Here is a 25,335-nt window from a genome sequence, read left to right as displayed (position 1 = left end):
TTCCTATACACTAATATTGAACAATCTGAAAGAGAAATTAAGGAAACACTCCCATTTACCACTGCAACAAAAAGAATAAATACCTAGGAATAAACTTACCTAAGGAGACAAAAGACCTGTATGCAGAAAACTGTAAGACACTGATTAAAGAAATTAAAGATGATACAAACAGATGGAGAGATATACCACGTTCTTGGATTGGAAGAATGAACATTGTGAAAATGACTATTCTACCCAAAGGAATCTGCTGATTCAATGCAATCTCTATCAAACTACCAATGGTATTTTTCACAGAAGTGGAACAAAAAATCTTAAAATTTGTATGGAGACACAGAAGACCCCGAATAGCCAAAGCAATCTTGAGAAAGCAAAACGGAGCTGGAGGAATCAGGCCCCAGCCTTCAGACTATACTACAAAGCTACAGTAATCAAGACAATATGGTTCTGGCACAAAAACAGAAATATATAGATCAATGCAACAGGATGGAAAGCCCAGAGATAAACACACACACATATGGTCACCTTATTTTTGATAAAGGAGGCAAGAATATACAATGGAGAAAAGACAGCCTCTTAAATAAATGGTGCTGGGAAAACTTGACAGCTATATGTAAAAGAATGAAATTAGAACACTCCCTAACACCATACACAAAAATAAAATCAAAATGGATTAAAGACCTAAATGTAAGGTCAGACACTATAAAACTCTTAGAGGAAAACATAGGCAGAACACTTATGGCATCAATCACAGCAAGATCCTTTTTGAGCCACCTCTTAGAATAATGGAAATAAAAACAAAAATAGACAAATGGGACCTAAAGAAACTTAAAAGATTTTGCACAGCAAAGGAAACCATAAACAAGACGAAAAGACAACCCTCAGAATGGGAGAAAATATTTGCAAACGAAGCAACTGACAAAGGATTAATCTCCAAAATTTACAAGCAGCTCATGTAGCTCATACGTACCAGGAAACCAAACAACCCAATCCAAAAATGGGCAGAAGACCTAAATAGACATTTCTCCAAAGAAGATATACAGATTGCCAACAAACACATGAAAGAATGCTCAACATCACTAACAATTAGAGAAATGCAAATCAAAACTACAATGAGGTATCACCTCATACCAGTCAGAATGGCCATTATCAAAAAATCTACAAACAATAAATGCTGGAGAGGGTGTGGAGAAAAGGGAACCCTCTTGCACTGTTGGTGGGAATGTAAGTTGATCCAGCCACTATGGAGAACAGTATGGAGGTTCCTTAAAAAACCTAAAAACAGAACTACCATACGACCCAGCATCCCACTACTGGGCATATACCCTGAGAAAACCATAATTCAAAAAGAGGCATGTACCACAATGTTCATTGCAGCTCTATTTACAATAGCCACGACATGGAAGCAACCTAAGTGCCCATCGACAGATGTGGCACATATATACAATGGAATATTACTCAGCCATAAAAAGAAACAAAATTGAGTTATTTGTAGTGAGGTGGATGGACCTAGAGTCTGTCATACAGAGTGAAGTAAGTCAGAAAGAGAAAAACAAATATCATATGCTAACACAAATATATGGAATCTAAAAAAAAAAAAAAGGTTCTGAAGAACCTAGGGGCAGGACGGGAATAAAGACGCAGCCGTAGAGAATGGCCTTGAGGACATAGGGAGGGGGAAGGGTAAGCTGGGATGAAGTGAGAGAGTGGTGTGGACATATATACACTGCCAAATGTAAAATAGATAGCTAGTGGGAAGCAGCTGCATAGCACAGGGAGATCAGCTCGGTGCTTTGTGATCACCTAGAGAGGTGGGATAGGGAGGGTGGGAGGGATATGCAAGCAAGAGGAGATATGGCGATATATGTATATGTATAACTGATTCACTTTGTTATAAAGAAGAAAGTAACACACCATTGTAAAGCAATTATACTCCAAAAAAGATGTTAAAAAATAAGATAAAAGCCCAAATCCTTTATATTCAAAATCCTTTTTTTTTTTTTTTTTTTCTTTTAGTTTAGTTTGATTTGGTACCTCTGCCTCTGCCTGTGTGTGCTTGCATGTTTGAAATGAAAACCAAGCTGTCTTCTCTGGTCAGGTTGACTGTGAAAATGGCCATACTATATGAGGCACCATTTCTGTGGCTTCTTTCTCTCTTTCATGTATAGGTCCTCTTAGTATATTAACTTTAAAAAGTATGTTTCTTTAATTAATTACTATAAAAATTGTTACAAATCAAACTAATAGGATTTTGCAGACTTTTTGAAAAATGTTTTCTTCTTTATGGAAACATGTATTTTGCAAACATTAACATTGACTTTAAATAATTATTTCAAACAAAATTAAAATAAGAAGCATGGATGTCTTTGGCATTAGGCCAACTTATCTCTAACACATTATAACATTGATGTTGAATCCTATTTGTTACGTGTGTCTTTGAAGCCATGAAACCTGACAGATTTCCATTAAAGTGAACACAGATTGCGTTTAAAAAGATGAATTCATAAAACAAAGATTTCAAAATGTTATACTAATCACTCCATATTAATAAAATGCTTGCTTATGACCTTCAGGATAGGCAATTTCAATAACAATTATCAGGCATCTTTGTAGATCCAGAATGAAACCAAACTGATTATGATAATGACACATTATAGAATTTCATCCCCATATTTGCTTTTTAAGTATGACATAAAATAACAGTATTTAATTTAAAGGGCATTAAATTCACATCATCTCCATAAGTATAGAGCTCAGTTTACAGATGACTACAATGAAGAAATCTGCTAGCAACCTGACTTTGGTTCTCAACCTTTGCTAAACTTATGTTCCTTGACACTATATGCTACATGGAATAGTAAAGACATCTGAATTCAAATATTTTGAAGAAATGTGTATTTAGCAACTGAATACATGCTAAAAGGAATAATTTACAGCAGCAGTTTCATTACATTTTTCTCTCCAGTTTTCTAGTTCCCATCTGAAATGCAATGATAAATACAGATATGGAACATATTTACTACCTGGCAAAAAACATGCTGATTGAATGGGCACACAGCTTCTGTCCTTAAATAGCACATAAGCCACCTTGTTACCTATGTGGGAAAATCTTGCATTTTAGGATGATGTTGAACACACTGAAATGGAGTACCTATAAAAAGTTGCATTTTACACTGTCCTTCCTCTTCTTTTCAAAATTATTTACATCTCTTTTGCCTAATGTGTAGGTAGCAAAAATATTAAACACATACCACTGAAAATCACTAAATAATACATAAAATGTAGCAGTAAGTGTACATTTACATTTTGCGTTTGATTTCAACTGGGCCATAATTTCTCTGCTGTGCTGTACCTTTTTCCTATTTTAAGATTGCTGTAATAATCTGTTCAAGGTCACATTAGTCTCTTAACAAAGTTTCAACTCTGATGATACGTGCATAAGTCAAAGTCTACTGAAACTGAATTAAATGGGACATTAATTACTTTTTGTGCAAACTGCCCACCTCAGTACACATTGGCAGAAGATTATGACTGTAATAAGACTTATTTACCTGCATGTTATATCTATAATTTTCTTCGAAAACTTAGACCTGATGATGTATAATGACATGTCAGTGGATTTGTTTCTGTTTCTCTTAGTTGAAATCTACATTCTTTCTATGGGTATTTCATAATGCTAAACAAAATGCATTCAGATATTGGAAGGCATCCCTGAAGTTATACAATCTCTACCCCTTCAAATCCTTTATTTTTGAGGACTAATAAGATACTTCTGTTATTGCAAATAAATGTTTCAGCTGCAAATTTAGAATAAAATGCAACACTGAATTTTAGTACAGTTAAGATACTCTATGAAAAATTTTTAAATGACCTATTTTTGGAGTACTCTTGGTTCTTTGATTTATATCTCAAACATTTTTTTTTTCCTCTACAGGAGTCTGTCCTTCAAATCATTTAAAATTCAGCTACCATTTGAGGATGTACTTCTAAAAGTAACACTGTATTAATCATTGGAGCCTAAAATTGAATGTAGAATATTTTTAGGCTCCCATTTGAAACAAATGTCAAAAAATCATTTATTCAAAGTAATCATTAAAACTGAAACATGAGCTTCCATCTGTGAAATATTTCAGCTGATAGAGAATTTTTAAAAAATTCACTGTAGTCTGAGGTGAGAAATTAATGCTGAGTTAATTAGAATCCCAAGACAGCTAGAGTTAGAATTTCAATGCGGCTTTCATTAATTAGCAATAAGATGTTTCCTTTGCATTTTTGTGCATGACGAAGGACCCAGAGAGGAATTCTTGGAAAGATGAGTGCAGTGCAAAAGAAACTGCATTGCAATGCTGAAGGTCTTATACATCTTGAAGTCAATGATTCTCAAAGAATCATCTTAGGACAATGAAGCAGGCAAGCCCTTAATTAATAATCTTTTATCTTATTTTATAAGTTGTTGCAGGAGACAAAGAGCTTTACATGTTTTAAGTGTGAGCCATGTCCTGGAAAATAGTTTGTATAAAAGTCACTCCCATTGACCTGAAAAGAGTCATGTGTTCTTTAGACAGATAATTGTCTTAAACAAGGTGAGATAAGAGGCAGCTGATAAAAATGTAAACAGAGTTGGCAAATTTGCTTTTAGGAGGTTGTTCTGAATATTACTGATCTCCCTCTTCTCAAAAAAATTAAGTGACAGATAAAATTCCAAATGGAGTCATGAGAGAGAGTTTTTATGTCTCAGATATCAGGCAGGAATTCAAGCGCAGAATTAAGACATTTTCTATTAACATTAAATTAAACCAATGCTTACTATTTGCATGAAATATGCAGTTCCTTTTCTCTTTTTTGATCCATTAGGTACAAGAAAATGCATTTACAAATCTATTTCTTTCTTCTCTTTTTTTTCCGGTTAAATGCTCTGTTTTTCTAAGAACATTATGCAGGTTTTAATTAATTTAGATAATATTTGAAGAAGGGGAAGTGTTTTTTTTTTTAATTCCTCAGAGAAATAAAGCATAATTTATATCCAGATTTTAGGAATTAGTTGTTAATGATGTATATGTGTTTCTAGGACAATATTGGTTATTCCTCTTGCAAAACTGAAAACGTTTAAAAAAAAGCAGCACACAACTGGAGTTTTTAAAAACAAAAACTACATAGCACAATAATTGTAAGACAAAAACCTACTCTAGCTTAGAAAAGAGCTAATTTTTTCTGCATATTTGTCATGGTACATTTAAATTATAGTTTTAATAAAATACATCTTTAGATCAAAGCTGGAAGAAGACATCAGTAGTAGATCAGTGTATTCATTTTTCTTCTGGATGATGGATGGTTTATGTTTTTCATATTTCCACAGACCGTTTAATTCAGTATCATTTTACTCCTCCAGTACATATAAACACAAGTGCTGGTAGACAAAAAATATCCTTGAATCCAACAGTGTTTTGGAATATTCATCAGCTTAGTAAATCCATGCAGTTTAAAACTTCTAGTTCAATAAAATGGCTTTGCTGATGCAGTTTTTCTTCTTTAGATGGCAACATGGCAAATGACATTTTTATTTCTCAGGCAAAGAAGAAAGCGAAACCTGTATAGTGAAATCTCATAGGAAACATTAAGTCACTAGCGTGAACATCTGCGTTCACCTGACCTCTATTAAGTGTTGGTATTAGGAAGAAAGCCTATTAGTAATGTTACTCATGGACTTAATTTATAATTGGTGGAACTCAGTTGCACTTCCCACCATTGTAAACATCCACATAATGCCATGAAAAAAGTTCATGTATATTGCATTTTTTCCAGTTATTGTCTAGGCAAGTTTCTACTTGTTTGAGGTTTCTAGAGGTAATGCAGCTCAGACACTCCTGGGTGCCCTCTCAAATTCGTGGGTCCTCCTGTTTCTACCTTTCTTATTTTCCTGTAAGTGCTTCCATTTGTTACTGTTCCCTTGGGTATGTCCTGGCCTTTGCCGACGCTGTTTTCGGTCCCTTTTCCAAACTTGTTCACAGAACTCATCCATTGTGTTCAGGTTGGGGTGGTTGATGAGTTGCATGAAGTCTCTGTACCAGACCTTCTGGCTAGGTGTCATGCTGTTGGAAATTTCTTTGGTCTTAGAGCCATCTCCATCATCATCTTTATGAAGAAGTTCTTCCAAATGCTCTGTGTCAATGACTTCCAAGGTCACTTTAAGAAGAGTTTGCATGAATCCGTGTTCCACGGCATGACAGAGGTAATTGCCTGAATCCTTCCGCTGCAGACTACGCAATAGAAGGCCTTGTTCGGTCCTGATGATATGATCATCCACTCTGATCTAGCAAAAGAAAAGATGTAGTAAAATCATACATATTTACAAGAAATATAGGCTCCAAAACTCTGTCTCAGCAAAAATTTAGACTGTGTACTGAGACACATTTTAATAGTTAATAAAATTTCTAGTTTAAGAGAAATGACAGCATTTTCCTATCAGGGAAAAGAGTTATAAATTTCTTCCAATTGTTTTTAAGAAGTATTGCAAAATATTGGTTGTCTATTGTCTTAATAGAATTTTTCATAATAATTTAAAGTAATCAAGATAATGGGATGAAAGGACAAAGATATACTTTATAAATTTGAAATAAGGTATATAAATATAAGAGAAAGTTAACACTGAATATTGGAATTGGAAATACAGAAACATGATACTAGAAAACAATGCAGCATTAGAATAAATTTATAATAAGGTTTGAAAAAATAGAATAAGTTCAGCAGTTGAGCAACCAGAAAAAACATGGGGTTGCATGCTTACTTATTTATTCAATTTCCTAAGTCTTAGATGTGACATGAAGATAGGCTATTTAATATGTCTGACCTCACTTTTATTTTGAATACAGTTTACAAAAGAGATCTCTGAAAGCCAAAGCTGGTAATATATAAAATCAACCTTAACATTTATATGATGTGATTACATGTTTAAAGACTGCTTCAACTGTCAAAAGAGATAACGGACGGACTTTTACTTCTACATTCAGATTATGTTTGTAAAATTGTCTGCACATTGTACATTCACAAATCACCTACATACTATGGTTACCCTATTTAATGCTTTTTAAAAAGTTTTAAAGGGTCAGAGTACTCACTGAGATTTTCTATGTATATATTTTTTAAAATTTTACGGAGGAATAAATGGATCCATTGAGGAGGAAGATTTGTGTGAAACTACATGCACAGTTCACATCAGAGTTCATAATTGGACCTCAGATCCTTTATCCAAAATCTACTACTCCTTTCCCTTAACTGCCCCTTCCCATTTGAGGAGGAAGTTAATGGAGAAAGGAAAACATGTTTGGATAGCAGGATTAATTGAACAAAAATTAAAATTAGTAGAAGGATTAGATTTTTTTTTTGTATACGAATATAGATAACATAATTGTTTTGTAGATAACTCAAGGAAGAAAGAAGAAGTCTCTAAAATATATCCCCAAACAGCTTCTGAGACAAAACTCTTACCAGTTCACCTTTGTTTCTCTAACTCCTAGCACAAAGCCTGTCATAAAATCAGCCTTCAATTAATATTTGTTTAATGAATGAGTATTGGTATGTTAAGAAAAGAATAAATATTCACAGTACTTTTTTTCCCCTCTCAAGTCAACCATGCTGGGGTCACTTAACGGCATATGTCATATAGAATTAATCCAGTCAGTTTCCTTCCTATACCTCTTCTTTTTGCTCTTCATTTCGCCTCTGGAATTGCCAATAGACCAGAGCTCGCTGTGATTTTGGACTGCATTCCAGGAACGTGCTACTATTTTCTACTCCATAGATGATTCTTTCTTCAAAGCTGTGGCCATGGTGATTATCTGGCCGGTGATGAGGAAATGAAACGAGAAAATGTTAGAGAAGTAAACTCAACTTTCCAAAGTATTTATTCAGAAATTCAGGAGATGAATTTGTTGCCAAGTTGGAAGTCTTTTCCAATTTGATTGAAGATGGCAGAAATGACAAGGTTTCAGAATTCAAGTGTCTACCTAAATAGACTAATTATTTCGGTATGGGTTATATAAAGCATATACAGAGATTTGTCTACCAGAAAATAGCATTACATTAACAAAATCAGTCATGTGTGCAGTATAACTATACATTTATATGCCATGATAATACTCTCCAAGATATTATTTTCATTGTAAAACTCTATGCCCTGACTAATGGTGCCAGCGAATTTCTGCCACAATTCTCCAGCAGAAAAGTTATTCGATTGGGTTTTTGGAAATAAGAGTCCATTTCTGAGAACTTAATTTTGCCTTTTTGTGTTTGTTTTTCATCTGTAAAATCAAATTTACCAGCCAGTAATATTTATCTAGTATTTTACAGAAGGTAGAGTTCAGGAAGTTTATACTCCCCACCAATAACCCTTAAATAATCTACAAGTTTGATCTGAAGATCAATTGGTGTGAAATGTTTGGGATGGTCCAGAAGAAAGATGCACAATTATAATGCAATGTGGTTTCAACTGTCCTTATTTTAAAATGACACATCTTTTATTATTTTCAAGAATTAGGCTAAAGAATATGGCAAGAGTATATAATAAAATGCAGCAATAAGAAATCCTGTTTCCTGATTAAGTTTCTACTATTTTACCCTTTATGTAACCTCCTTCAATGTGGTAAATGAAACAGTTAAGATCAAAAGCACGACACGGGGCGTCTAGGTAAAACTCATTTAGAGAAAAAAAACTCCTTATTATCTTGTTTAATCCTGTTTCCATTATGACATCCTGTACAATCTGGAACTCATTAAATTAATTTAGAAAATAATAAATATATTTTCACATGCATAGAGGGCTGACAGTGTAGACAGATGAAAAATTTTTGCTTTCTTCTTCAAACTCAGCTAGATTTTTAATTAAAAAAATGTTTCCCCCTTTTTCTGCATCACTTTGACAGTTTTACTCTTGTTATAACTATCTGAGTACTTCTGTCTGTCATAGACAGTATGATTTGCTCTAAGTTTAAAGCTTTCCAAAATCCTGCTTCCATCCAATTCCCGTACACAGCCAATGGCCATCATCTCCTTTTCTCACCCTACCTATAGTCAACCTTCTGCCTGCATTTGCTATCTCCAAGGATGTCAATCCCAGTGCTTTTTCTTTTATTGTCCTAGGTGTGAAACAAAACTCTTCTAATATTGGGAAGTATCTATCTCTTCTTATTTGAAAGATCAATCCCCTAGAAATAATAAAAAACAGGAAATGACTGAAATGTAAAGAAACAATATTTAACTGATTCCAAGTCACAGTTTATTTCATGTTGGAGATATGTATATCTGTGTGTCAATATATACATGCACTATGGTAGTGTTTTTCTTTTCCCTCTGAAATTATTAGTATATCTTTGATTGAACAGATATGGCACATGTTGCTGTGCTAGTTTGCAAGACATCTGCTTCCTTGGACAGAGATGAATTGAGTGTCTATGTCCAACATGAGCTGGAAGATCTGTGATTCAGGAGCTATCATGAATAATTAGAATGCCTTGTCACAGAGGTCTTGAGAGTTTACATAGAATGCATTTTTTTTTCTGCTAATGGTTGTGCAGTTTAAACTTCTTTTGATTTAGAAATTATTTACTTGTAATATTATGCAACCTTAAAAAAGATGGAAATCTGCAATATGCAACAACATGGATGAAACTTGAAGACATGCTAAGTGAAATAAGCCAGTCACAGAAAAACAAATACTGCATGATTCCACTTAGATGAGGTATTTAAAGTAGTAAAAACTCGTAGAAGCAGATAGTAGAATGGTGGTTGCTAGGGGCGGGGGGAAAGGGAAATGGGGAGTTGCTAGTCAATGGGTATAACATTTTAGTTATGCAAGATAAATGAGATCTTGAGATCTGCTATACAACATTATGCCTACAGTGAACAATACTTCAAATTTTGTTAAGAGGGTGGATTTCATGTTGTGTTCTGACTCCAATAAAATAAAAACATTAAAAAATATTTAATTAAAAAAAGAAATCCTATTACTTTTAGGAAGTAGCTTTTCATTCAGTATCTACATATTACTGAATCATAAGATATATGACAGCATGATAACACAGAAAAAAATCAGCTGGATTTAGAGACAAACAATACGGTTATCCACCAGTATCTTCTGTCTTGCCAGCCATGCCTCTCAGGTCTAGTTTTCTTGTAGAAATTTATGATAATACTTGACTTGTCTCTCATCAAATTTGTCCAAGTTACTATAGATATCTATAGAAATCTAAGGTATAAATAAGTTATTGCTCTCAAACATAGAGCTCTGTATAAATCCTTCAATACATTAGTTGATACACAGATAAGAAAAGCAACGTAACTTGTATAATAAGACATAATAGAGCTTAATATAAATGAATCATCTATTAGGCACATTTTCAAAAAAGTCACTGTTTGTCTTCTCAATTAATTTAATCATTCTAACTGATCCATAGAGAGCTTTCTGTCGCCCCTAGAGTCTTGGGAAATCTGCTTAGTTTTTAGTTTCTCTCCAAGATCTCTGGTGACAGCAAATGTTTCCCAAAGCCCATTAAAGAAAAGAATTCTCTTAGTAGTAAATGTTTCTTGAATTGAAAAAATATTTCATCTGTTACTTATCTATAGTAGAATCTAATAAATTTATACCAAGTTGTTTTTGTTTTAATATAGCAATAGGCCAAGGACTTCAAGAAATATGATATTCAAATACTTTCCCACCTGAATAAGATAAGAAGCACAACTGGTGAATTTGGTTCACTGTCTTGGTGTCTTAATAACTACTCTTGCCAATACCTTAAGGATTCATTCCCCTCTAAGTTGGCCCTTTCTTTCTCTCCTTTGTCGAAATTGAAAGCAAAATAAAATCTTCTAGTTAGTAAGCAGTGAAGCTAAAAGTCCTGTCATATTAACTACCAGTCTTAGTATGCAGAGGTACTACTCTCTTTCTTTGGTTTGAGAGTCTCCTACTGTATGTTGTTAGATTCTGCGACCATTGCCAAAAAAATGGAAAAAAGTAAATATCTTCTGAATATATTTGTTTCTCTTAATTCCTCTGCAGTAGAATGTTTCTATCGTCAGCAATTTTTAATTTAGGACCAGAACTTTCATTTAAAGTGGCCTCAGCCAAGCATTCATATATTTGGGTGCTTTGATGTCACACCCTGTAAACATTTTTTCTGTTAATTTCTCCACACCTGATACCTTATAAACAGATACTCAATAAATATCTTATTTAATTTTTAATTTTACATTTATTTTTATACAATTCTTACCAGTTACACTCCATTTACAGTTATTACCAAATATTGGCTATATTCCCCATGTGGTACAATATATCCTTGCAGCCGATCTTACACACAATAGACTACTGGAAGGCACTCAGTAAATATCCATTCCCTTTTCTGACCCTTCTATCCCAACCGCCTGAGTAAATTTTGTACAACATAGGAAACATTAGGGGTCTAATAACAATATGTTTTTCTCTCTCTTCTTTTCTCCCTCCTTTCTTCCCCCCCCATGCCTCTTTACCCCCATCTCTGTCTCGTTCTTTCCCTCTCTTTCTCTCAAAAAAAAAAATTTTAACAAACAGGAACAACGTTTTGATTCTTGACTTCTAAACTTATTAGATTTACAATTTTTTGGATGCCACATACACTATCATTTTGACTGTTATTAAAGCAAACAGCTCTGCATAGAAATGGTGGCATAGAATATAGCTGCACTGTAAGTATTTTTCAGAGCATATACTGTTGAACTCATAAATACACAATATAAATCAAAAGCTCACCTGAGAAAACATTGTTGATTAAAGATTTCCTGAAGGATATGAAATCTTGCACATACAGGTAAATCTAATCTAAAATCTGTCTGGATTATAGTTGAACCAAGAGCAGTTTACATGAAACACATTGTGTTAATCCCATGATATAATTGATTTTACTGAATCCTGTTGAGTGGGGTCCCTCTGATCTATGTTGAGGGAACCCATAAGCAATACTCTATGGATTTGTTCACTGTGTTTATGTCCCAATGTTGTTGACTATGGTGTTCATCTTTGAGAAATTTTTCTAATGTTAGTTTTTAGGAATTATTGAGATTCGCTTGAACAACTGAATTTTTTAATGAACTTTGTGACTCACCAGTTGACCATATTTCTCCCCCCACATTGGCTGAAAAAACCCATTAGACAAATTTATGTCTTACCCTTGTAACTTCTTAGTAAATATGTTCTTAGTAAATATGTTCTTGTCACATGCCTGGTTTTGTTCTTAGTAAATATGTTCTTGTCACATGCCTGGTTTTGTTCTTAGTAAATATGTTCTTGTCACATGCCTGGTTTTGTTCTCTGTCAGTACATCTGCTTTGCGTGACATTATTGCTGCCTTTATCCTATCTTTGCCTTTAATCAAACAATTGCAAATTGTCTGAAATGTATTAGGTCACTTATCAATTACAGACAGCATATACTTTTTATAATCCCCTTAAATATTTTTTGTTATTAAAATATATCTACATACAAATAATAGTATCATGTCTGGATACAGAGGTAGTCATAAATATGTGAGGTGATATTATTGTTATTGCTGTTCTTGTGATAGTTTCAACTGTTTATTCAAAAATTAAAATCCTTTTTGAGAAGCCCTAATAAGACAAATTATGAACTCCTTCCCAGCAGCAATTCTGCTCTCTCATTCGTATCAAAAAGAAGTAGTGCTTCTTCTATGCTTTCAAAAAATCTCTTTTTATATGTATCTTTAGAGCACCTGTAGTCTTATTTGTTACAATTTTTTATTAATCTGATTATCTCCCTCATACTGTGTGTTCCACAATTTGGGCACAAGGTAGTCATAAACCCTTAGCTGATGTTTGCTAAATGGCAAATCCAGGTAACAATTTACTCTGCATTTAAAAGCTGAAATCTCGTGTAACTTTGACATTTTCAAGATACAGAGTTATCATAATTACATAAATGATTAAGAGTTTAATCACTTAGAAATGGCATAGGGTTTACAGCCCTCATTATGACAGAATACATTATTGCACTGTAAACATTTCAAGTCTTCTAAATTTGTTAAGTTTTATAATGTTACAAGAGTTGACTTGAGATATGGTAGAAGATGATGATGACTAATCAAGTGTACTCCAAAATCAAAAATTTCAAATATGGGATAATAAGAAGAGAAAGATATTTGAGAAATTATATATGAATGTATTCTCATATCTCCAGGGACACCTATATCTCTAAACGATGTCTATGCCAATAAGTAATTTTTCCAGAAAGAAAGCAATCTCATTGTAATCAATTTAAAACTACTTTTCATACTTAGAAAGCAATGATTTTGAACACAAACTTTTGTCATGAATATTACTAGTAGACAAGAAGGGTGAGTTGTTAACTTGGCATAGTGAATTCTTATGGGTTGAAGTGAATAGTTAGAGCAAAATAATTGAGAACATTAAAATTATTTTTAAAGCATCACAGTGTGTTTGAATAACACATATTACAATATGTTGCAGCTGTTAATGACAAGAAATAATGTTTTTAAGGAAGCAATCTTCAATTAACCATTTCCTCTTTCAGTGGGATAATTTATGGAAATGAAATGAGGCTAATAAGCCAGAAAGAATGGGAGGAAAGAAAGAAGTTAAATAAATTGCTTCCTTTTGTAACAACAAAAAGTCAAGATATCCATCATTTGGCCAGAAATATCACGTTGCTAAAGGCCTTATTTAGTATTTGATTCTCTTCCAATACAGCAGAAACAGAAGGCATCACATTTCAGCTTTCCATTTATTTCACTCTCCATTTTAACCCCATAAATGTCTCCCAAGATTGAAATGCTAATAATGTAAAAATCTTAGGAAATTTGATTTCATGTAGAAAAGACAGAGATAGGTGAGGTAGTGAACCATATATGTATTCAACTATTTGATCTCTGCTGTCATTTTTGATATTCTACCCCTTTAGGTTATTAAAAAGCTGAATTTCATAAATAATGAAACAATTTGGGGGAGGGAAAATAGTTGCAAATTATTTTAAATATTTAGCAAATTCAATTAGTTGCCAAACTACATAAAGAGAAATCTAATTCCACTTGTTTTCATCACATTGTAATTTTAATATTTTACACTGTAAATTTTTCCCCAATATTATTCAATGTAAAAGGTCAAGCAAAGGAGGAAAGGAAATGTTGTCCACCAACTCATGGTGACACAAAAAGCTGTAGATATGCACTTCTTATTATAAACAACATTCCTTAGATTTTTCTCACTGGATTCTAGATTATTTTCTCCAGAAATACAACAGGTAATTTATCAATAGAAATGACTCTAATTTGACTTCAAGTGGATGAATAATAAATATCTCCAAAAGTAGCAGTAGCTGAAAAGGCATTTCATGGATGAATCAATAACTCTTGGGAAGCTATAAAATATTTAAAAATAAAAATAGAAGACAAAAGTTTCATTCATCCTTAACATTCATCCTTGACATTCATGTATATTTTGGGCCTGACTGAATATTAAGATGGCTAACAACTGATTTAATAATCTCATATACTGTAGTGCACTTAACACAAATTTACAGCTATATAACAGGGGTACTAGTTGTTTATTCATCAAGATAATGCTTAGTATAATATTTCTCCAATGTTTTGTGTGATGCTTATACCAGCTAGTTTCTCAGTAAATGTTTGTTGCATGTGAGTTTGCATGCATACATGTGCCTAGAAATGTATGCATATGTATTAAAGTCCATATGCGCAATACATCTATTTCTCAAGTGCAAAAAAGACTCACTTAATGAAACCTTAGAGAAAATTTAAACTTATAATTTATCAAATTGCTAAAATAAATTTCAATTTTAAACTACTTTGTTTTATGCCCTAAATTAAGATCTGTCTCTGGTGCTGGGAAATAATTATCAACCAGAACACAACACTTTGAATTTTACAATTCAAGGTGTTTCCAGCTTTCCTTGAATTCACAGATACCTGTGGATTTGTGTTTAAATGCTCTTGTCAGTGTATAGATAGGTAGATGGATAAACAGAGAGATATGACTAGGATATTTTAATTTTATTGTTCACAGGTAATTATTTTAGAGAGAATTGGTAGTGTCTTATTTTTAAGGTATACATTGATTTAAAATACAAAAATTAAATTGACATGTTTTGAAGTTAACTATGAAGCCATTTTAATAACGTGCTTAATAATCTTGGGATATCAGAGGCTTCAATGCTTCTTAGTCTAGGGAGGGCTGAAACTCAATTATTTTAAAAAGCAACACCAATATGAAGGTACCTACTGTACTATACAGTCTATATTAAACGTCTGATATGTTTTATTTTCATGACTTTATAGCAAATTCTTTACCAAGAAAACACATATAATTTACATGACAGAGTAAAATTACCACGGGAATTTACACCTTTAAAAATAAGGAAACATGAACTTTAATGTTCAATTTACGTTTTCCGAAGAGATATGATAGAAGATGATGGAAAACACCCGTTTGCTGGAGAAGAAACCTTCCATAAACAATAACAAAAATACCACCTTGTATTTTATTTAATATGTTTTCTTTATAAGTTTTGGAATTAAAAAAATACAGCATGTTTAAGAACTTTTCATTTACAATAGTTAAATTATAGGTGTATAAACAGTTGGGTGATCTCTGATGACATATTTAAAAGCTTTAATAAGGAACAATGATAGCACAAAATATTTTAAACCTCTTCTTATTCAGGTTGTGTGTGCAGGTCTCGCATACATGTACTATGAATAAGTGGATTAGTGGCCTAATGTAATATCAGAAGACTACTGTGGTGATGATTGATTTTCTCCAGTGAAAACAGTTTCAAAAAAGGTTTACAAAAGTTATGGAAGACACTACTATAATAATTTCATTCTAGGATGCATGCTTCTTTATATTTTAACATCTCTGATATCAGAATGTCTTACAGTTGTTCTCCATCTGAGTTGAAGTTGCTTTCTTCCAGAAATAATTTGTTCTTACTTCTTCCAGACACGTGAGACCCTACTAAGCTGATAGCTCCTTAAATTTAAGTTTTGTCTGAAGCTTTTGGTCCACCCCATTGGTGTGAATTCAGAAATTAAACCTTCCTGAGGACCACCTTTGTGGTTCAAGGAGTAAAACAGGCAAATTTCTTTGCTATCTTCTTTCGGTTGGGAATTTATTTCTCCTTTGTGCCAATACTGAAACATATTGAGTTCTGGCTTGATGCTGGGACCATATATTAGATTGTCCATTTTGGGCAGTTTTTCTCTCTAAGCAGTACATAAAATAATGGTGCATCTTACATTCCGTGACGTCTTAGACTTGATACAATCTGGTAATTTATTAAAGTTAGGGATTTTTTTTAGGACTGACATCAGCTCATCTATCAAATCTTGAGGCTTCTCTTGGGGCCAAATGCTCAGATTCATAGTTGGATTTTCTACATGTATAAAAGAAGCTAAAGCACAGACCAGATTAGCATTGCTCCAAAATACTAAATTTACAGCTCTGCACACCATAAAGATGACACTGCCAGAGATATTTTATGAAATTTTGGAACAATTTTGGAATGATTTCATTTAAATTATGCCAACCAAGACATAAATTGAGATGAACTAGTTGTGGAGATAATGAAGAAGGTTGAATTCTGCCAACATTTTACTGTGGGTTGTTGGAAAGGAAACGCATGTATGTAGAACAGCCAAGAGAACTATTACAAAGTGAAATTCAATGACGGCATTAATGTAGAAGTTAGGACATAAAATATTTCAAAGATGCAAAAATCTAAGATGTTAATTTTCAAAAATTGTTACTTCTGGTATAGCTTTTTCCTTTCTGGACATGTAGATCATAGTACAGCTTGCTTAGTAAAGAAGGAAGAATGAGAGGTAGTTTAAAGGTAAATTGACTCAACCACTTATGCTCTTGAATGCAAAGTCAGACAAGCTCCAATTCTGTGCACAACAGTTATTTTAGGAAAGGGAACATACTGGAGGTTTCTCGTTAGCATTGTGTATGAGTGAATGGGAAGACAAGAAGATCTGCCAGCACATATATTTAGGGTTTTGTACTGAAATTTCCCTAGGCAAAAGGCTACCAGCGATGGGGGAGAGTGTGCTGGACAAAGGGGAAGTGGAGCTGGATTTTTCTGTTTCACCCAGTCCAGCTCACCATTAGTGCTGCCTTTACAAGAGAGCGAACAGAGCACTGAGTAAGTGTTAAAGGTTTCATCGAGAGTGAAATGTCTTCCACCTTAATTCTGAGTTATTTTATATAGTCTCTCTATTAAAACCTCAAGAGATGTAAAATATAGAGTTTTACAGAATATGTTTACCATTACAGCTGGAACTGATGGTCCTGAAGTGTATAATTGGCTTCAGGTTGCTTAGCGGTTTCTGTGAAAACATCTCATATCTTTATATGTTTTCATATGAGCACATATATTTTATTCAATGTGAGATGTGACATTAGCAAGGCAACATACATGATTTAACAGGGCTGAGCTCTGGATTTCTGCCCATTTTACTTTCAAAGATTGACATCACCTATTCCAAGATAATTCACTGATTCCTAATGGTAAGACTCAGTCTGACCATATGGGAATGCCTGACTTAGTTTCCAAACATTTGAAATTTACTGTAATCTATGGTGTGTATTTTTTATGTTTGGTCAATTAGCAAGACAAGCAGACATGGAATAAAGAGGCCTTCAAAAAAGGAATGTTTTTACTACTGCAGAGCTTCTTGAACTATTTTACCATTTCCTCCCATATATCACAAGCAACTACTTGGGGTTGTTTTTATACACACACACAGACCCAGTAACATTGAAACACAGCAATTATTTTTCCTCCCTACAGTATGCATTCCAACTGAAGAATCAGGAGAAAAAAGTTATTCGCATTCATTTTACTTTCTACAGCTAAGCAATTCTATATTCCCAAAGTTTATAGGGTTGTACCACTCTAATTTCATCAAAACATAACTTTAAAATCTGAAGCACTCTCCAAAGCCCATTCATTCAACCGTTAACAATATTTATTTATCCACAGCCTCACTTAAAAAAATAAATATGACTTCGGTCAACTTTTCCTTGTATATATGTACACTCATAATTCCAGCATATATATCACTTTGGAAAAACACTAACTGGGTCTATGAAGGGACTGAATTGCTAAAAAAAATGGATGCATTAATAAGATATATATATATATATATATATATATATATATATATATATATATATATTTCTCTAGCGATCGTCAAAACATAGCATGGTATCCTACATAAAGTGGTTTGCAACTATAATTTATTAGTTAATTGGTTTATGATATTTCTTAAAGATTCTACTTATGAATACAATGGTATTAATAACAATATATGACAAATCATTTTCACAATAAATAACGGATGCTATTTAGATCAAATCTCTATTGAGAAACGTAAGTATTAAGCTATAGCTTGAAATATTTAGATCATTCATTCAACAAATATTTATTAAATATCTACAATATTTACAATATTGCATCTGTTACAGACCTAGAGATAAAAAAGTGAGCAAAATAGCAAGGTCCATATTGACATGGAGATTAAATCTGATTGGAAATGAGCTCTACTTACATCATCTTGTTTCTTTTACTTCTAGTTAGTATCATTAGCCTCTCTATATCTAAGCAAATATACTCTTTAATAAAAGGAATTAATATTTCATAATACTGTATTGTTGAAAAGCTGCTGATCATAATTCAATATTTCTATGTGAAATAAATGGAAGACTAGTGAATATTTTGTTGTCCAATTGAAATATGCCATCCGAAAAATTAAATGAGGATGTGTCAACAATGCACTAAATCCGTATAAAGACAAAAACTTATATGCTCCAATCTAGTGGTATTTTTTTATTTTTATAATGAGAGCGATAACAGACAGGAAAGCAAATAACAAACAGATAAGGAAATTTTGCAAGCAAAATGAATTCAAAATATAGGCCCAATTTGTGGCTACCTGTCTCCTGGTATTGGTATCCCCCAAACAACTGTGCGGACATTCATGAATCACATACCAGTACATGTAGGATACACACAGGGACTTTCAGAAAGGCAACTAGGTTTTGGAATGTTGCTGGGTGCTATTCGTACAGTGTGTTTTCTTTCTTAACATTCATGAACCATGAATGTTCTACACACAGAATTAGTAAATCAAATCCAAGTAAATGATAAAAAATAGTATACCTTCTTTTAAGATTAATGTAAAACGCACCAAAAAAGTTAACAGGATAATTACATTCAATTACATGTAAAATGTTTACATTTGATATTTTAGCCATTTTTAACTGAGCTGTTCGTTAGCAGTTATGTCATTGCTGAGTTTTCCCAGCAGGGGGAAGCATAGCCTAATTATTGTTTTTGAAAAGGGTTGAAGTGGGGGTGGGGGGGGATGAGCTATACTACAATTTTACTGCGTTTTAAATGAAGATTGGTTGATATTTCATCATTAAATAAGCAACTTGACATAGACCTTGACATCTTTCAGGAAGCATAAAATGAATTTGGTCCAAAATCCCCAGTTCAAGGGACTATCCTAGTAAATCAGAGTGAAGACATCCAAACTATCTTCTATTTGAGTAGGACAGCCAGTAATAATATACTGGGTCTATATTATGAGCGTATTAATGAGTAATTTGCATGGCTTATTTTAAGACTACACTTTCTTCTTTGATATATTTAAATGAATATAATTGTTGCCTACTACTCTCAGGTTGCTACTACATACAAAAGCATGTACTTAAACTTGACTTCTTTTGGTTTACATGAGAAAATTGAGCGTTAAGTCTCGTAAGGGTCTAACATCCTGAATTTATCATACCTACAATAATAAAACATAATTCAGTGCTTTGTGTTCATTGGAATTTTCTTTCTACAAGATTTTCTTTCTCTTTAGTTGCACTTCTCTAAGTATTCTGGCAGAGGTGTATAACTTGCATGCATGTGTGTGGATACGCATTATTGTTTATGGTTTTACCCTGGTGTTAGCAAGTTGAAAGATTAAAAATGCTATAACTTACCATGGTGTTGTAAGTCTGAACAGTGAGTCAGCGGATCTCCATTTCTTATATCTTGTCGTCTTGTGCGTCTAAAACAATTATATTTTAAAAATATTACTGTATCTCTATTCCCTCTTGAGAATTTGTCATAAGAATTGAGAAGAGTCAAAATCAAAGACCCTGGGAGTTTATCAGAAGAGATGCATCTACATCTGCCTAAAAGATTTTTTAAAAGCAGCTCATTATACCTATAAGAGCAGTCTGAAAGATGATCAAAATGGAAAATAGTATATAAATGTACTAACAATGCACAAAAAGTCTTGCAAAGTATTGATAACAGAAAATTCATGGTTTCTTTTTGCTACTGAATGTCAGTCAGTAAGAATCTAACATCTAGAAGATCTAAAATTCTTAATATCTTAAATTCTGAGGAAAAAGCACAAAATACAGAAGAGCAACCCATTTATTCAATGAATAGAATTAAACTTTTTTTCCTAATCTCTAATGAGGGAGTAAGCTTGAAAATTAAAACTCACATGAATGTTCTCTTTCTCTTAATACTTACACATAATTCCTTAAATAGACTGTTGTTAAATTATACTATTAAGACTATGAATTCTATTTGTAAGTTAGTCTTTAATTTTTCTTTTTGGTTGCTATATCAACTTTTTTTTATAAAACATTTCTTTTATGATTACATGGTTATGATTGCAAACAAATTTACCTGCGAAGTGAATAAAAGGACAAAAACAACAACAAATACCGTGGAGCAAGGCTCCTCTTATCAGAGGAAGGTGAGAAAGAAGACGAACTTACCTCTAAAAGAAAAGCTAAATTTGCTATAAAACTCGAAATTAATTTCTCCTGCATTCTACTGCTCAGATCATGTTACTTACAGTGCATTCTGGGAGTCCTCTCTCTACACTTGGCTACTGGTTGACTGGGAGGAAGGAGGTTGGCTCCAGCCGTTGTGGTGCCAACTAGATGTGTAGTTGGAGTAGAAGGCTAAAACTGGAGATTGGCTCTGTGTGACTGACTCGAAAAGACTGGGGACACTTGCCCATCTGTTTTCTGCATCTATTTTAATGGGTATTGTCTTGCTGCACAGTTAGTTACCATCCTTGAAAAGAGCTCTCACAAAGGCCACTGAGAATTGCAAACATGGAATTTGTTACTGTATTCATAAATTTAGAAGTCCCAGGTATTTATAGATTTCTATTTGTAGAATTGGTGAGACTATCAAACAGATGTTGCACATTTCAAAATTGAGCCAACAAGGGAACTTGTGAAACACGAACCACAAAGCATTTGGGAAGGCATTTTTTACTGCCATTGAAGCTTTTGAAAAATGCCATCACAAAGAATATATAAATTGTGAGGCCTCTAAACATCCTTTTCAAAGACACATGAAATTGGATTAAGTAAAATCTGCAAGGCACAACAAAAATGTGTTAATGATAATTCCTTCAATCTTGGATTCTAGGTATGCAATAAATACATTTCAAATGTATAATAACATCCAGCTTTTTAACTTATTATAGATGTAGTTATGATCTTATTTTTATCTTCTTTCTCATTAAGAAAAGCTTAAAGTTCAAATGGATTATTACTAAATTAGGCAATGTTATACATTTTCACATGGAAAGGAAATAATACCCATTTTTAGTTCAAACATGAATTCCACACTTTCAAGCAACATTAAAAGCCCTTTAGAGCTAACTGATTATAAGAAGCATAAAACCTTATTCTTAATTAATTTAATTTTATTGCTGTGAAAACAGCATATTCCTATTTATTAAATTATCCATGGTTTCTTTGATCAATAACACATTATCTCCACACTAAGTTCTTGTTTTAAATTTAAACTTCCAACAAAGTCAATAGGTATATGAAAGTAATACTAACATGTTGTCTAAATTCTGAATATTGAAGGCTTAAGAAAATTGCATATTTATTAAATAGAATAAGCTAATACTACATTTATATTTAATATTATTGTTAACAAGGTAACTGTGTTTTAATCCATATAGACTGACTATATGAAAGATTTAAGTTGTAGATGATTTAACACTACAGTCAATATTACCTAGTGTGTAATTAAAATATTTAAGTAGATATTAGGGTTATTTCTTTTCCCTAATATTTTTCCAAAACCTTTAAAATGACCCAAATGTGGTAGAACACATCTCATTAGCAATGAAAAAAGCCACGTTCTTACCTTCTTGTAAAACATTAGCTAAGATAAAAAAACAAAACAAATTTTACTGCTCCTATAATGCATTGGCTTAATAATGTTAATTTCTATTAAATGTTTCAATATGTTCATGTGCATACTGTTCATCTTCAGGTTTATATTAGCAAGTATTGTATATTACTTCACCTATTATTGCTTGTTTCTTAAATACTGGTGAATATCAAGGGGGAAAGGAAGCCTTAAGGGAGTAGTAGAGAATACGTTGAAATGACTATTTTGTCAAATTAAGAAAGTGTTTTTGTTTTTTAAAACAAAAGTAAACCAAGTTTGTGTACAACGTTTAGGACGTGTCTAAGAGTTCCCTGAAGTATAACACCTCATTTTATTCATCAGAAAAAAGATGATGTGTATTTATATGAAGAAGTTGTTCCAAAAATGGAATCAGATAAGATAAATATGAAACACTGTGTTTATTTCTAATATTCCTCCTACCTCTTTGCAGTAGGAAAATAGCGAGAGCATGAAGAGCCATCCCAGGCACAGTAAGGGTCTCGGGCGAGGCAGCACTCTGCACAGGCTTTCCCGTAAATATCACATCTGTGTAAAGGGAGCTGTGTGACTCCCACAGTAGAGCCAATATATAGTTGTTGCTGTGGAAAGAGTTTACTGTTATGACAAAAACTACCTTGTTTTTCAAATCTCTTTTTTTCTTAAAAATAAAAAAAAAAAAAGGTTCTAGCTTAGCAAAAATACGTTTATATTTGTGGGTTTAAAAACATTCCATTATTGGTAGTTTCTTCAAAGGCCTGGCAGGAAATGTGACCATTTAAAATAGAGCAAGATCAAAACCAAAAATTTGACTGAAACAGGTATATTTTAGAAGTGTAAAACCAAGGGAAGATAAAGGAAGACAGCAATAGTTATATGTCAATTAAATCTCATAAAAATAAAAAATTTTAAACAGACAGTAAGACACTGAGCAATGTAAAGTTCAAACCTTCAGTTTTTGCTCTTAGGTTGCTTTTTTAACTTCTACTGTTTATAATTTTGATTAATCAGATTATCTACATTGCCATGTATTCTGATTGGTCTTGAGGCAGGGATCTTTTGCTTTTGACTCTTGGGTGCCCTACTGCATTGCCTGTAATGCAGTCTGCCCTCCTGTAAGACGGGAAAGGGTGAAGTTTTGGCACTCGCATTGGTAAGAAGTTTTGCTCAACGCTAAATGTCTTGCCTTTGCACTACCTCCAGGAAGATTACTTTAAACAAAAGTACTCAATTACTTCTCATTCGAAAGATCATCAGATAGGGGAATCAATTACACTCTGGCTGGTGCCGTGGACTTGAACAAAAAACTCAGGTGTTTTGGGAAAAAGTGGGGTATTGGGCATCAACATACCTGGATCCTAGGTCTTGCCTGACATTAACTCTCTTGTGATCTTGGGCCTTTCACATAATTTTTCTAAGACTTAACTTCCTTATTGATAAAATGAGCATGTTTAACTAGATCTTTAAAGTATGCATCTAGATAAAACGTCTATGCTGCCACTGTTCTCAGTCAATTTGAAATTATCAAAGGAGCCAGAATTGGGGGGGAAGAAGCTTTCTAACAGAAACTACATCAGGATTTCAATACAAGTTAAAAAATATCTTTAACAAAGTTGAACCAATGTAGCATACCAGTTGCAAATTTATGTAAACACAAAATGAAATACAAACAAGACTGCTTTGTGATTTTTCTACATTTTACTGTAATTGGTGTCATAGCTCCCTTTCTTGCTCTAGATGATTGAATAATTATAATAAAACATTAAATAAAAGTTGTGAAAATACTGAAACATGACAGTACATATGGAAAAGACCTCAAAAGTGTATTTTAATTTCTCAACTATACAAATGAAAGTAAGTTACAGAAAAGCCAGTCTCTGAACCATGGTGTGCTCTTTTACTATAACAAATCGTCTAACAGTCAGCAATGGATATAATTAAAATTGCATTTCCAAAAGGCTCTCAAAGATGGGACTACATATGTAAATAGATATGTTTAAATGAAGATATAAGTAACTATTAGAATCTATGAAATTATTGAGGGTATAAGGAGTACTTTTAGAAAATAATTACATGCTGAAAGCTAACCAACTTACTTATATCTTAATATAAGAAAGGGAAAAAAAGGGGGAAGAAATAATACAATAAAAACTAAATTATTATGGAGGCAGATATACTGATTGCTTATTCCATTTCAGTAAGTGAAGAATATTTATAGTACACGAACATAGTATAGTATAGTATATAGAATATATAGTGTATAGAATATGGAATATATTACAGAAAATCAACTTCTTACTATATTCACCTTCTATTATTATAATGAAAGATGCTACAAACCATGGCAAATTAAGAAATGGTAGTTAAAGTCTCTGGGAGGAAAAGATAAAGTATTATTAAGTTTTTTGGTTAGAGAAAATTATATTGATTTGTACCCCTCTTAAAGCATCTACAGAACCTGCATGTGATAACAGTTGATCATAATTTGAAAAATATTAACAGGGAACTTAACTAATGGAAAGAAATTCTTTATTCTTTTTTTTCCCTCCTATTCTTTCTCTCTTCCAAAAGCACCTTAAAAAAAAAAAAAAAAACTTAGATTGTATTGAAGGCAAGCAATCTCAATATGATAAAAAATGAAACAAACATAATGTTTAAACAACAATTAAATTAGTTAAAATGGGGTAGCAGTATCTAGAAGCATGGTTGGCATTGGTGAATACAGACATGCCAAACCATATACTGTGGTCATAACTATTTAAAAAGGTACTGACCAAGTTGGTTATACCTAAGAAAAAGATTTCTATGTTTGGCCAATAACTTTTAAGAAGCATGAATGAAATTCATACTTATAGATTTCTGTAAGAATATGGCATTGAGTAGTAAAGGAGTTGTTATCCAAATGATAATATTTAAATCTGTCAGATCCCTTTAGGAGAAAATCAGAGAAATAATACATGAGAAGAATATGAAACCAAAAATATGGCAACTGAAATCATTGTAATGAAAACCTAAAGTGTGATAAAATGTCCCAAATTAAATAC

General features: G+C 32.8%; 1 protein-coding gene across 2 annotated transcripts in view; it reads right to left on the bottom strand.

The window, feature by feature from the left end:
- Nucleotides 1-2,367: 2,367 nt before the first annotated feature.
- The window catches only part of SEMA3A (semaphorin 3A), a 495,018-nt gene continuing 472,050 nt past the window's right edge, over nt 2,368-25,335 (bottom strand). For both annotated transcript variants that reach the window (XM_057550500.1, XM_007170273.2), the window contains 4 exons: nt 22,736-22,893; nt 20,071-20,138; nt 7,690-7,832; nt 2,368-6,307 (listed from right to left, as the gene is read on the bottom strand). In XM_057550500.1, coding sequence (XP_057406483.1) covers nt 5,852-6,307; nt 7,690-7,832; nt 20,071-20,138; nt 22,736-22,893 — 825 coding nt within the window. In that variant the 3' untranslated portion in view covers nt 2,368-5,851. The remainder of the gene's footprint in view (nt 6,308-7,689; nt 7,833-20,070; nt 20,139-22,735; nt 22,894-25,335) is intronic.

This window comes from Balaenoptera acutorostrata, chromosome 7, assembly GCF_949987535.1.
Source record: "Balaenoptera acutorostrata chromosome 7, mBalAcu1.1, whole genome shotgun sequence".
NCBI classification, from domain to species: domain Eukaryota; kingdom Metazoa; phylum Chordata; class Mammalia; order Artiodactyla; family Balaenopteridae; genus Balaenoptera; species Balaenoptera acutorostrata.
Note: the sequence above shows the minus strand (reverse complement) of the source record. Positions and strands in the feature narration are given on the sequence as shown.